The following is a 12,645-nucleotide window of genomic DNA, read 5'->3' as shown; positions in this document are numbered from 1 at the left end:
GATTGCAGAGGCACCTCCAGACAGATGATCATGAAACAAAACACGAATTAACCCGAGGCAGGACATGGCAGGTTGTGAGAATTACAGGTGGAGAATCCTAGCAGCAGACAAGGCAGCTGTCAGCACAGGAGGGAAGACGTATACTGGGAGGTGGGAATGTACTGCCTGACGCGCACAGCACCAGTGGCAGCAGCACCCCGCGCTGCCATGGCAGGGGCTGTCCCGCTCCAAGAATGAACCTGTGGCACTGAAATTCTGCACTGCCATGGGAAGGAGCTGTCCCACTCTAAGGATGAACCTGAGGCATGGAAACCCTGTGCTGCCACAGGAAGAGGCTCTCCAACTTCAAGAATGAACATGTGGCATTGAAACACTGAACCTGAGGCATAGAAACCCTGTGCTGCCGCAGAAAGGGTCTGTCCCGCTCCAAGAAAAACCTGAGGCATCAAACCCTGCTATGGGAAAGGTCTGTCCCACTCCAAGAATGAACCTTAGGCATTAAAACCTTGAATCTGAGGCAATGCTGCCACAGAAAGGGGCTGTACCACTCCAAGAATGAACCTGGGGCACTGAACCCTGTGCAGACACAGGAAGGAGCTGACCCGCTCTAATAATGGCCCCAGGCATCAAAATTCTGTGCTGCCACAGGGACGGTCTGTCCCACTCCAACAATGAACCTGGGACATCGTCGCCCTGTGCTGCTACAGGAAGGGATTGTACCGCTCGAAGAATTAACCTGAGGCACTGACACACTGCGCTGCCACAGAAAGGAACCGTGCTGCTCTTAGAATGAACCTGAGGCAGTGCATCCCTTTGCTGCCACAGGAAAAGGTCTGTACCACTCCAAGATTTACCCTGAAGCATCAAAATCCTTTGATGCCACCGGAAAGTGTTGTCACGCTCCTAGAATGAACTTGAGTCATTGAAACCCTGCTCTACCACAGGAAGGGCCAGTCCCACTCCAAGAATGAACATGAGGAATCGAAACCCTGTGCTGCTACAGAAAGAGGATGTGTCTCTCCAAGAATGAACCTGAGGCATCGAAGGCCTGTGCTGCTATGAGAAAGGTCTGCACCGCCCCAATAATTATCATGCGTCATTGAAACCCTAGTGGCATCAAAACATTGTGCTGCATCAGGAAGGGGCTGTCCTGCTCCAAGAATGAACCTGGGGCACTGAAACTCTGTGCAGTCACAGGAAGGGGCTGTCCCACTTCAATAATGAATAAGTGGCATCGAAACACTTTGCTACATCAGGAAGGGGCTGCCCTCTTACAGGAATGAAACTGAGGCTTTGAACCCCTGGGCTACCACGAAAAGGGCCTGTCCAGCTCCAAATATGAACCTGAAGCACTGAAACCCTGTGCTGCCACAGGAAGGTGCTGTCCCGCTCCAAGAATTAACTTGATCCACTTAAATCCTGTGCTGCCACAGGGAGGGATTGCCCTGCTCCAAGAATGAACCTGTGGCAATGAAAATCACATTTTATAAGAGAAGCATTCTGGGTACCTCAGTCTCATTAAACACTACCACAATCGAATCTCCATTACATAGAGAGGAGTCGTCTATCAAGAATGTTTGAATTGGGGGTGGGGGTCTGCTTCAACCAATACAGGGCTGGGCTAGGATCTGTAGCCAACATGCAAACAGCAGCTGCCTTCATGTATGCACCTGCGGATAAGCTATGTCAGTGCCAGGCCCTATTTACTTGTGAGAATGTGTTCATATAATGGCATTGGGACGTTTACAAGGAACCCAGCTCTTATCCTCTGATGTTGTGGGTTAGAGCAATGCCTTTTACATGATGTTTACAAGTTGCAAATTTGTGAAACTACCATGGAGTACCATGCTAATATCATTGTATTCTTTGATTACTGCACTGTGATAATTAGTCACTAAGAACTTAAAAAGCGGTTGGTCTTTCCACACTAAACCTGTTTGCATTTTTTCTGATGTGTAATTGAAGGTGTGTGTTATAGTAACAGTGAATCAGCTGACAGTCTTTTCCACTGGTAATCAGGGCTAGAGTGAGGTATGGTTCATGCCATCGTTTAGTGAATCGAAGAAATCATATACATCTATATTTCAATAAAAATCCAATCAGTATATGTGGAAAATGGTAGGAGGCCAAGGACGCCTTACCGGGGCCTAATCAGTCACAAAAATGTCATTGAGTCTTCGTTCTGTGCACCATAGATAAAATGGATACTACTGACAAGGAAACCATGAGTGACTCTTCTGACACGGATAAACGAGGACAGTTGTTCTGGTTCTCCTTTCCCGAGTCCGTGACTCCTCTCTCCTCCTATTCCCCCTCTCAAAATCTCCCCTTGTATCGTCTCCTCGCCTGTCTCCCAAATGTCCCCCCATATTCTGCACTGACTTCGCCTTGTCTACTAGCACTAAGCTTCCATTGTAGCAGTAGGTCCAGCGGCACTAGGGGCCTAAATGGCCACTGAACCCTGATGTTGCTGTGTTTTATAATCAAAACAGCAGCCGGGGCCCTTATCCGTGTTTGCGCCAGGGCCTAAAACACTTGGGGCCAGATGTAGCAAACGTTTAGCGAGTCGCAAACTGCAAAATTTGCCGTTTGCGACTCGCTAAACGCCTATCCCAATGCAGAAATGCATTTTGCGAGTCGTTACCGACTCGCAAAATGCATTTCAGACTCGCAAATAGGAAGGGGTGTTCCCTTCCTATTTGCGAGTCGCATTGGGATGCAATACCACGGTCGCAAATGGCATCGCAGTTACCATCCACTTCAAGTGGATGGTAACCCAATCGCAAATTGGAACCTTCCAGTTTGTGACTGGACCCCAAAATATTTTTTCAGGGCAGGGAGTGGTCCAATGGACCACTCCCTGCCCTGAAAAAAAACCTAAACTAAAGGTTTCGGTTTTTTTTGAAGTGCAGCTCGTTTTCCTGTTAGGAAAACGGGCTACACTTCCAAAAAAAAAAAACTGCTTTATTTAAAAGCAGGTCGCTAACATGGAGGTCTGCTGACGACAGCAGGCCTCCATGTTTGCGAGTGCCTATACTCGCAATGGGGCCGCAATTTGCGACCCACCTCATGAATATTCATGAGGTGGGTCATTGCGACCCCATTGCGAGTCGCAGTCGGTGTCTGAGACACCGTACTGCATAGCAATTTGCGACTTGCAAATTGCGAGTCGCAGGGACTCGCAATTTGCAAGTCGCAAATTGCCGACTTGCTACATCTGGCCCTTGATATGCTACTGCTTGTCTATTCGGCACCCCTCCGTATCGTACCCTTCCGGCCCCTGTCTCCACTAAATCCGTTTCTCACGCGACCCCCTAACAATACGCTGTGAACGCTCGTACCACTTGAATGCTCTGGGTAGGCTCTGCATTTTAATGCACAAATCATCCTCAAACGTCGGACTTCCGTCCACGCGAGGCTGCAGCCCGGTGCTCTGGCGTTGCCGTGACTGGCCGCGAGGCACCGGCCTTCTACCTGCGTGTGTTGCATGCATGTGCACGTGCAGAACGCCCGGATCCCCCTCCGGGGGCTCGCGCAGTCCGTGACGGCTTTTGGCAATCCATTAACAGACAATTTCTGACGTGCTGAACGCCAATTAAATGCTCATTTGTGAGCCTCTTAAGAAACAGATTGCACCCACCTTCCTTCCCTGATGGGCTAGGCCTCGTGTACTGTGGCGCCCCTCTCTCCCTGGGCTCACCGTCATGGGCTGCGCGGGAGGTACCCAGACCCGGTGTCTCTCAGGCGGGGCCTGGCCACCGGTGAAGCCACGGGCAGCGAGGCACGCCCGCGGCTCACTGTCGCATTTGCTTGCATGGCAGAGCTCTCACTCCAAAGCACTGGTGCAGCCTATTAATGAGGATTCTGAAGTCCGCCTTCTGCCAGCTCTACCAGAGCGAAGTCAGGAGAGACCTTTTGTGCACCTAACCGAAGGAGACAGTCGGAGACACGGAGAAGACAAAGCGGGCATAGGGGACGAAGTGACAGAGGGAAGGAGGAGTAAGAGTAGGAGGGCATAGAGCAGTGAAGCACAGATAAGGTCTCGGGAGCAGCAGGGATATTTCATCTTTAAGGCCTACCACTAAGGAGACCATGGCTCACGGCACAACAGGAGACAGCGGGTGGCTACAAGGGTGACGTGCCCTGAGCTCACAGGGATAAAATGGTCAGTGCCTCCAGGAGGTATTTTATAGGCTGTCAATAGTGGAATTAAAAATAAAATAGTTTAATACAGGTCACCGAGCTGTACTCAGAATCTGAATTTCTGAGGGCTGATGGTGCCCAACACCCACAATAAAAGATGGGTTGGGAAAGGAGCTGGGCACTTCAGAGAACAGTATCAGTACGCTTATGCACCCTAAGCTACAGAAAAGGTGTAGGGATTAGTGACCACACTAAGGGCCAGATGTAGCAAACGTTTTGCGACTCGCAAACGGCAAAATTTGCCATTTGCGAGTCGCAAAACGCGTATCCCAATGCAGAAATGCATTTTGCGAGTCGTTACCGACTCGCAAAATGCATTTCAGACTCGCAAATAGGAAGGGGTGTTCCCTTCCTATTTGCGAGTCGCATTGGGATGCAATACCATTTGCGACCGCATATGCGGTCGCAAATGGCATCGCAGTTACCATCCACTTCAAGTGGATGGTAACCCAATCGCAAATTGGAAGGGGTCCCCATGGGACCCCTTCCAGTTCGTGATTGTACCCCAAAACATTTTTTCAGGGCAGGGAGTGGTCCAAGGAACCACTCCCTGCCCTGAAAAAAAACCGAAACTAAAGGTTTCGGTTTTTTTGAAGTGCAGCTCGTTTTCCTGTGAGGAAAACGGGCTACACTTCAAAAAAAAAAAACTGCTTTATTTAAAAGCAGGTCGCTAACATGGAGGCCTGCTGACGTCAGCAGGCCTCCATGTTAGCGAGTGCCTATACTCGCAATGGGGCCGCAATTTGCGACCCACCTCATGAATATTCATGAGGTGGGTCATTGCGACCCCATTGCGCGTTGCAGTCGGTGTCTGAGACACCGTACTGCATAGCAATTTGCGACTTGCAAATTGCGAGTCGCAGGGACTCGCAATTTGCAAGTCGCAAATTGCCTTTTTCCTACATCTGGCCCTAACTTCCTAACTTTTTTGAAACAGTAACAAATACATGGTTATCAAGAGTTTTGCAATGGAATGATCTGTGAAACAGTGAACAGGAATACACTCGACTGTGCGGGGCACCCACAGCCGTGAATGGCAGAGTCTCACACTGGTGAAATAGTGTTTGTGAGTTCAGTGCCTAGGACAGAGCTCTCATCCAAAGCACTGGGAACCTTGCTAATCCCTGCAAATTTTTCTTGGAAAACCAGGCAGTTACAGATAAAGATTAGTGGTAGTAGTGAAGGGTTAGGTTGAGTTTGAAGCTTTGCCTACAAAAATGTTTCAAGTCAGAAATTCTCTCCATTCAGCAAGGCTGGCAAAATGATAAGCTCCACTGGACTTTGCTTTTTCTTTGGCCAGTTTGAAACTTTCCAGAGAGAGAGAGGTCTCATGGGTGATAGAGCCTACAATATATGGTGGTTGTCCCCATTCAACCCACTTATTTGATTTATTTAGCCAGATAGAAGATTTCTATTGGCCTAATCAACGCCCCTAAGTATGACAAGGAGCCTCACTAGAGTCACAGGCATTTCAGATAGCCTAAATAACATTGTTTGAGAGTTTGCGTGAATCATTAGGATGTACCCTGAAAATTGCAATTGTATCTAAATGCATGCTGTACTATACTAATTGAATATGTTAGGTTTCTTGATTTAGCTTTTAAAATCACATTAAAAGGTTCTAATTAACATCAGTTCAATTCATGAAAACATATTCCAAATTGTATACTTGTGCTTCTTTAACGAACTATATTGCCTGAGCTACAGTTTTTCTACATTGAACATCTTTGGAATAACCTAACAAGGTAATTCATTTGACAGATAAAATACAGCTTCAGATTTAGATTCAGTTATTCAATTTCTCAAGTAACATTGGAGGAGCACAGTCCATTAGACTGGTGTCTGAGATAATTTTCGAGAAGGAAGCACTCCAGTGAGCACTTAAAGTGACTAAAGTAGTTGGCAGGACTCTTGTTTACTGGCAAAGAGTTCTATAACAGGTGCCTGGCTTGAGAGGGCCTGAGAACCAAAGGGTATTTTCTTCAAATGTCGGAGCTAAAGGTAATCATTTCCTTTGCTTCTCCCCAAAAGGGGAACCTGAAGAAATGGTGCGTTTATGTAACAGAACAAGTGACTGCTCTGCTATCTTTAGGTTTTCAAACTGTAGGAGGGGTTTATGGTTATAAAGTCATTGAAATTGGTAAAAAAGCTTCTTTGCTGGATTTTTAAAACCAACAGTGCCTGCGGAGACAACCTATCTGTTCCCACTCTCTTACTCCCTAATCGATATTTACCCCGAGGAGCCCTGGGGTGAAGATAGTTAGAGGGATGTTTTCATGTGCACTTTGTATGCCTCACAGATCCCCAGTATTTACAGATCTCCGCCTCCCTATGAATTCCTCCTTTAGGGGATCATTATTTATTCATTGAATGTTTTACATTGATACATAAGATATTCTTCCGAAGAAAACTACCCTGCAGCCCTGTGCAGTATTTGGGTCAGCATTGGGATTGAGAAATTGAAACAGCTTTGTCTATTAAAAAATACATATTTTAACTTTGCAGCTTCACGTTCTATTCCCTATCATCCGCTGGAAGCAAAACACCCCCCTGTATACAAAACACACCAGAAAGTAATCAACTCATGAGGTTCAAATGCCTTTCAGCAGTCAGTAACAACTGGAATTGGGGTTCTGCGGGGTTCTGCAAGCATCATCGACCGATTGTTAGGTCCATGAGTGCTGGTCTTTCAAAGGCCCTAACTCAGGGGAACATCTCCATATTGCCTTTAGTATATGATGGTCCTCTTATTGGTTAGCAGAAAGGTCCATTTTGATAGATGTCAGTACTGCATCGCAAAGTCCAAAAGAGAAAAGACACTTACCTCTCGCCATTGCTTGGTCTCGATCCCTTGAGTGTAGAGCACACACACTGAGGAGAGAAGATGGGAGATGTCAGTTCAAAGCCAAGATAGACTGTATCACGTGCACTAGTGATGCTTGGGTACCCATCACTGTGAATGCAGGTTATGGAAAAAAGTTAGGAAAGATGAGTGATGGCACGTCCACTCAATGAAAATGAAATCATGCATTACAAATACATCACTACATATAGACTGCAGTTAGAGACCCATTGCCCTCACTGGGATTCCAGTTGTCCTTACTTCCAGACTATGGTCACCCTACTGTGTGTGTGTTAAGAACCTTTGAAGGTCTTGCACCTTGAGGGGTTGCCCTTGCCATCAGAGTGCATGGGTAATCACAAACATTTTCCCAGGGCCAAAAAGTATTGTGTATGGCATGACCGAGAGCTGCATTGATGCCAGCATGGTGAAGGCTGAGGATGGTGTAAAGTGGCTATGTAAAGTGAAGAATGTACATGGTTTGGACAGTGAACCATGCAGGTATTTTGAGGGTCAAATTATATCCTTCTTATTCCTTTATCCTTTAATTGCCATTATGTGACAGAGCCAAGTGACTTATTGAAGGCTCAAGCTAAGTTTGATCCAGAGGCTTGGCTCAGCTCAAGGTTTTCTTAGCCGTTAGGTGGCTCTTGTCGTCCACCCATGTGGTAACCTCACGCACCAACCATTAAAGATGAAGCATTCACTTTTGATGTAAAATGTGAGAGGGAAAGTTTTGCCCACTTAGTGGCTGAATTGCACAATGTGAAACCAGAAAACCTGGAATCAAACCCAGCTTTCCTACTTGACCTAATGGTGTGATCACAGGCAACTGGGGAGTTTCACTGTGCCTTCTTTTTCTTGTCACACATGAGAGCACCTTGCAATACACAGTTCTTGGTGTGCGTTGTACAAATCCTTCTCTTGTTTTTGATTAAATAAACTATATAGTACAACTCCAGCCTCAGCCACCCAGAGAGTGCATTTGACAAATTATTTGCCTCTTGGTTCAGTAATGGCGGTGTCAAGGTGGGACGAGGGGGCATGAATGATTCTAAATTTGTGTTTGTAAACTATCACTTCTAATATATGCCTCTCAGTGAAGTGATAAAATCTGATGTACTAAGGTGAAACTGTTCTACATGTTAATGAAATACGCATTTTGAATTTTGAAGAATTTAACATATTTTTACATACTTGTTGCACAATATCTTTAAACATGAATGTGTTCCTAGAGATAGATGATGCAGGACAGCTTCTTTGCTTCTTTTCTTTTACTTGAGTTAAATGTAAATAAAGGCTTGCCCGTTTAACAGTTTTCTGAATGTTACTGCTTTGTCTAGTAAACAGAAGATGCCTACTGCTGTTATTCACCGGGGAGCTCATGTAAAGGTCAGAAAGGCAGCATGCTGACCCCATGCAGTACACAGAGTATCCCTGCTGTGCTGGGTTCACCCATCCTTCCCTAGTGATGCACTGCTTTTCTCTCAAGCATCAACCTACACATCTGAAGCCCTCTTCAATCTTCTCACCACTCCCTCCCACCCCCAATCCCCATCTTCCATCCTTGTTTATATTTCAACTTCAGGTCTTGCACATTGCACCACAACATGACCAAACACTCTATATTTGTTGAGATTTCTGTGGTCCATACAGATCCAGTGCAGAATGAGTGAGTCTTGAGCTGGGTCTCATTTCTTTATGACACGTCTGGCATACCAGTCTCCAAAGCCCTGCAGTGCACTGCAGGATAGAGTAATAGCACATCAAGCCATTTCTTTGCTCTCTATACTCTTGAGTGCCTTGAAGCTGCTGCCAGTACTACAAAAGGCTGTTAGTGACACCTATAAGAGCCTAGCATGGTTGAGAAGCTCATACATTTCTCAGTGACAGAATCCATGATTTCCCCCACTCTGAACTGTTCCCAGTTGCACTTTTTGTCAACCTCCGAATCAGGTAACAAAGTAGGGAGAAAGATGTAATATGTGAAGTCATAAGCAATGCATTGGAGGGTGAAAGTTATAAGTAGCTCTATTATCTTCAGCTGGTGAATGTCAGTGGTGTTTTGTTTTATACAATATAATTTATTCTATTATAAGGCCTAACAATAACATCACTTTAACCTTTGTGTTTTCAGAAAAATTTCTAGAGTATTTTAAAAGAAAGTTAGATAGTATTTCCATAACTTACTATAACGTAACTTTAAACTTTGTTTTTTTTCAGACAAATGCTAAGGTTTTTTTTTTACATAAAGATCTTATTAACATATATAAATATAAAGTAGAGGTTTTGAACATGTTTACTTAACGTCCACACTAAGCATATCTTTTGATCATGGTCAGTAGAGAGATGCATGAGGGGCCTGGTCTGTAGCCAGGCCCTGCGTCCAGCCTTTTACTGGAGCCAACCATTGGCCATGTAGGTTTGGCGCATAGTCTGGCCTGTGGCCAAGGCCGGCAGTCAATCCCCCACAGGCAGCCAATGCCCCCAATGGACACCCACCCAATATTTGTTTCCCCAACAGCACTCCCATAGGACTACACAGGAGGGCATACCTATGTATATATATATATATATATATATATATATATATATATATATATATATATATATATAGACTTAAAAAAACAAAGGCTACAGGGGTGATATAGTTAGGTTCTGAATTTACTTGGACAAAACCAGAGAAATTCAGCTGTTATAGCTAGCGTTATTTAAAGTAACTATAACTAGCAGCCTAAGGTAGATATAACTTGCGCCCCCGCCATGCACAGTTTTATCTTCAATAACTTGACTTCTAATGTTTCATTAATATTTGTATTGATGATATAAAAGTTGTCATGAGTCCTGTAATATATGGGGTAAGTAGCAGTACATGGTGAGGGACCAAGGAATAGTTACCTTAGGCCACAATTTATAGTTACTTGAAATAACTCTAACTATATATGCTGAATTTCTCTGGTTTTGGGCGAGTAAAATCAGAACCTAACTACAAAGTCCCTAAAACCTTTGTTTTTTTAAGTGAATTTCATTGTTTTTTTCAAATTCTATTTCCTAAGTATTACGTCCTTGTAACCTTTATTTTTTTCAGTGAGTTTCTATGGTTTTTTAACATAAAGAAAATGTCATTACTATACTTCAATCCAACCACCGTCGTGCACGGCCTTCAGCCATGCATGGTGGGGGCTGGCCCTGTAGCCAACCCTTATAACCACCCAAACCCATGCCGTGCATGGCCTTTGGCCGTGCGCAATGGGGTTTGGCCACAGGGCCTGTCTCTCTGGGTGTGAGAATAGGTGTGAGAAGGTGTCTCTGGGTGTGAGAGTGTCTGGATTTGAGAGTGGGTGTGAGAGGACCTATGTAGATTTTAAAGTGGGTGCGAGAGTGTCTGGGTGTGAGAGTAGGCGTTAGAGGGTGTCTCTGGATGTGACAGTGGGTGTGAGAGTGTCTCTGTGAGTGGGTGTGTGAGGGTCTGTGAGTGTATGTGTGAGAGTCTGAGTGGGTCTGTGAGTGGGTGCATGAGTGTCTGAGTGGGTTTGTGAGGAGGGGTGTGAATCTCTGAGCGGGTCTGTGAGTGGGTGTGTGAGTCTCTCAGTGGGTCTGTGGGTGGGTGTGTGAGTCTTTGAGTGGGTCTCTGGGTAGGTGTGTGAATGTGTAAGAGGGTCTGTGAGTGGGTGAGTGAGTGTCTGAGTGGACCTGTGAGAGGGTGCTTGAGTCTCTGATTGAGTCTGTGAGTGGGTGCCTGAGTGTCTGAGTAAGTGTCTGAGTGCGTCTGTGTGTGGGTGTGTAAGTTTCTTTGTGGGTGTGTCAGTAACTGTGTGAGTGACTCTGCCACAAAGGAACCTCACCTGCCATTTTATCCAAAGAGAGTCCACAGCTTTGCATGAAATACAGAGTTATTTGTGTCTCCTTGGGTAAATGTTCAGTGTGTATTCTACACTACAGCTGAGTAATGGAACACAAGTAAATGTCACCAGTGACCTTGTGGGCATTTTGGCAACATGATTGATCCTGTTGCCTGTTTCTCTAGACTTCTGTGATAAGATGACTCCTCCTATAGAGAGGCCAACAAGACTAAAAAGAAGTATGGGCCAGATGTAGCAAACGATTGCGACTCGCAAACGGGCCGAATCGCAATTTGCGACAGTGCAAAATCGGAAATGGCATGCAAAAAGCCCATTTCCGACTCGCAAAAAGCGATGTGACCCGTTTGCGAGTCGCATCCGGTGCGACCCCATTTTGCGACCCGCAAATTGCAAGTCGCAATTTGCAAGTCGCAACCCATATGCAATTGCAACTCGCAAATTGCGACTAGTCGCAAAAAGCCCAGTTTGCATGTCCCATTTACCACTAACTCAGAGCAGGTGGTAACCATTACCAAAGTATAAAAGGGGACCCAGAAGGCATCTGGGTTACTCAAGATGGCGGACATATACCTGATAGCAGTGAGGAGGAGAGTCTACGCAGCCCAGCAGAGGAGGAGGAGGGGCCACAGACAGGAGAAGATATATAGAACCAGGCAGACTCTTTTTCAGCAAACTGAAGAGGAGATCTATGACAAATACCGCCTTAGCAGCGCAGCCATTCTAGAATTAATAGATTTACTGAAACCACAGCTAGAACACAAGACTCTGCGTGGCTGCGCCATCCCTACGCATGTGCAAGTACTATGCGCACTGCACCTCTTGGCCTCAGGGAGCTATCAGGGGGTCATTGCCGTGGCAGGTGGGGTATCCCAAAGTGCAGTGTCAAGGTTCCTCAGGGCATTCCTAGATTCCTTAGTCACGCACATGTCTCACTTCATATACTTACCAAGGAATGAGGCAGAAATTAACAGCACCAAGCTGGACTTTTACCGCATTGCCCACTTTCCTCATGTCATAGGGTGTGTAGATGGGACACACATTCAAATATGCCCCCCTGCTAATCTGGAACACATTTTCCGCAACAGGAAGTGTACCCACTCACTCAACATACAGGTTGTTTGTGATGCCCATTATGTCATCACGGACATCGTAGCTAAGTTTCCTGGCAGTACCCATGACTCATACATTTTTAGGCATAGTGGGATACATCAACGCCTGGAACGTGGGGAATTTGGAGACGGTTACCTCCTAGGTAGAGCCACAGACACTTGCAGACATACACACAGGTCACTGTGCACGACAATCTGGACTTCCTAACCGTGTACTTTTGTGCCCAACAGGTGACAGTGCATATGCTCTCAGGCCTTGGATCATGACTCAGTTTTTAACACCCAGAACTGAATCAGAGAGGCAATACAACAGTGCGCATAAGAGGACCAGGAACCTGATCGAGCGCACCTTCGGACTGCTGAAGGCAAGATTCAGATGCCTCCACCGCAGTGGAGGCGCCCTCCAATACACCCCCATTACCGCTTTCAAAATTGTGGTCGCATGCGCCAACCTCTCACCCCTGCAGACCCAGATCCTGATGATGAAGAGCAAGAACAACCACATCGCCATCATGGGGATAGGAGTCTAGCTAATCAAGGCAGACTGAGACGGGACCACATTGCAACGCAATATTTTGGACGGTACGTGTCAACTCCCACCATACTCACCTATTAACCATTTGTTACG

General features: G+C 45.9%; 1 protein-coding gene across 1 annotated transcript in view; it reads right to left on the bottom strand.

The window, feature by feature from the left end:
* CPNE5 (copine 5) overlaps positions 1 to 12,645 on the bottom strand; it is a 995,886-nt gene that overhangs the window by 654,831 nt on the left and 328,410 nt on the right. Inside the window, exon 3 of the mRNA XM_069238884.1 lies at positions 7,028 to 7,074. Coding sequence (XP_069094985.1) covers positions 7,028 to 7,074 — 47 coding nt within the window. The remainder of the gene's footprint in view (positions 1 to 7,027; positions 7,075 to 12,645) is intronic.

The sequence above is a fragment of the Pleurodeles waltl genome, chromosome 6, assembly GCF_031143425.1.
Source record: "Pleurodeles waltl isolate 20211129_DDA chromosome 6, aPleWal1.hap1.20221129, whole genome shotgun sequence".
Classification (NCBI taxonomy): Eukaryota; Metazoa; Chordata; class Amphibia; order Caudata; family Salamandridae; genus Pleurodeles; species Pleurodeles waltl.
The sequence above is the reverse complement of the archived record's forward strand: the minus strand, read 5'-3'. Positions and strand labels throughout refer to the sequence as shown.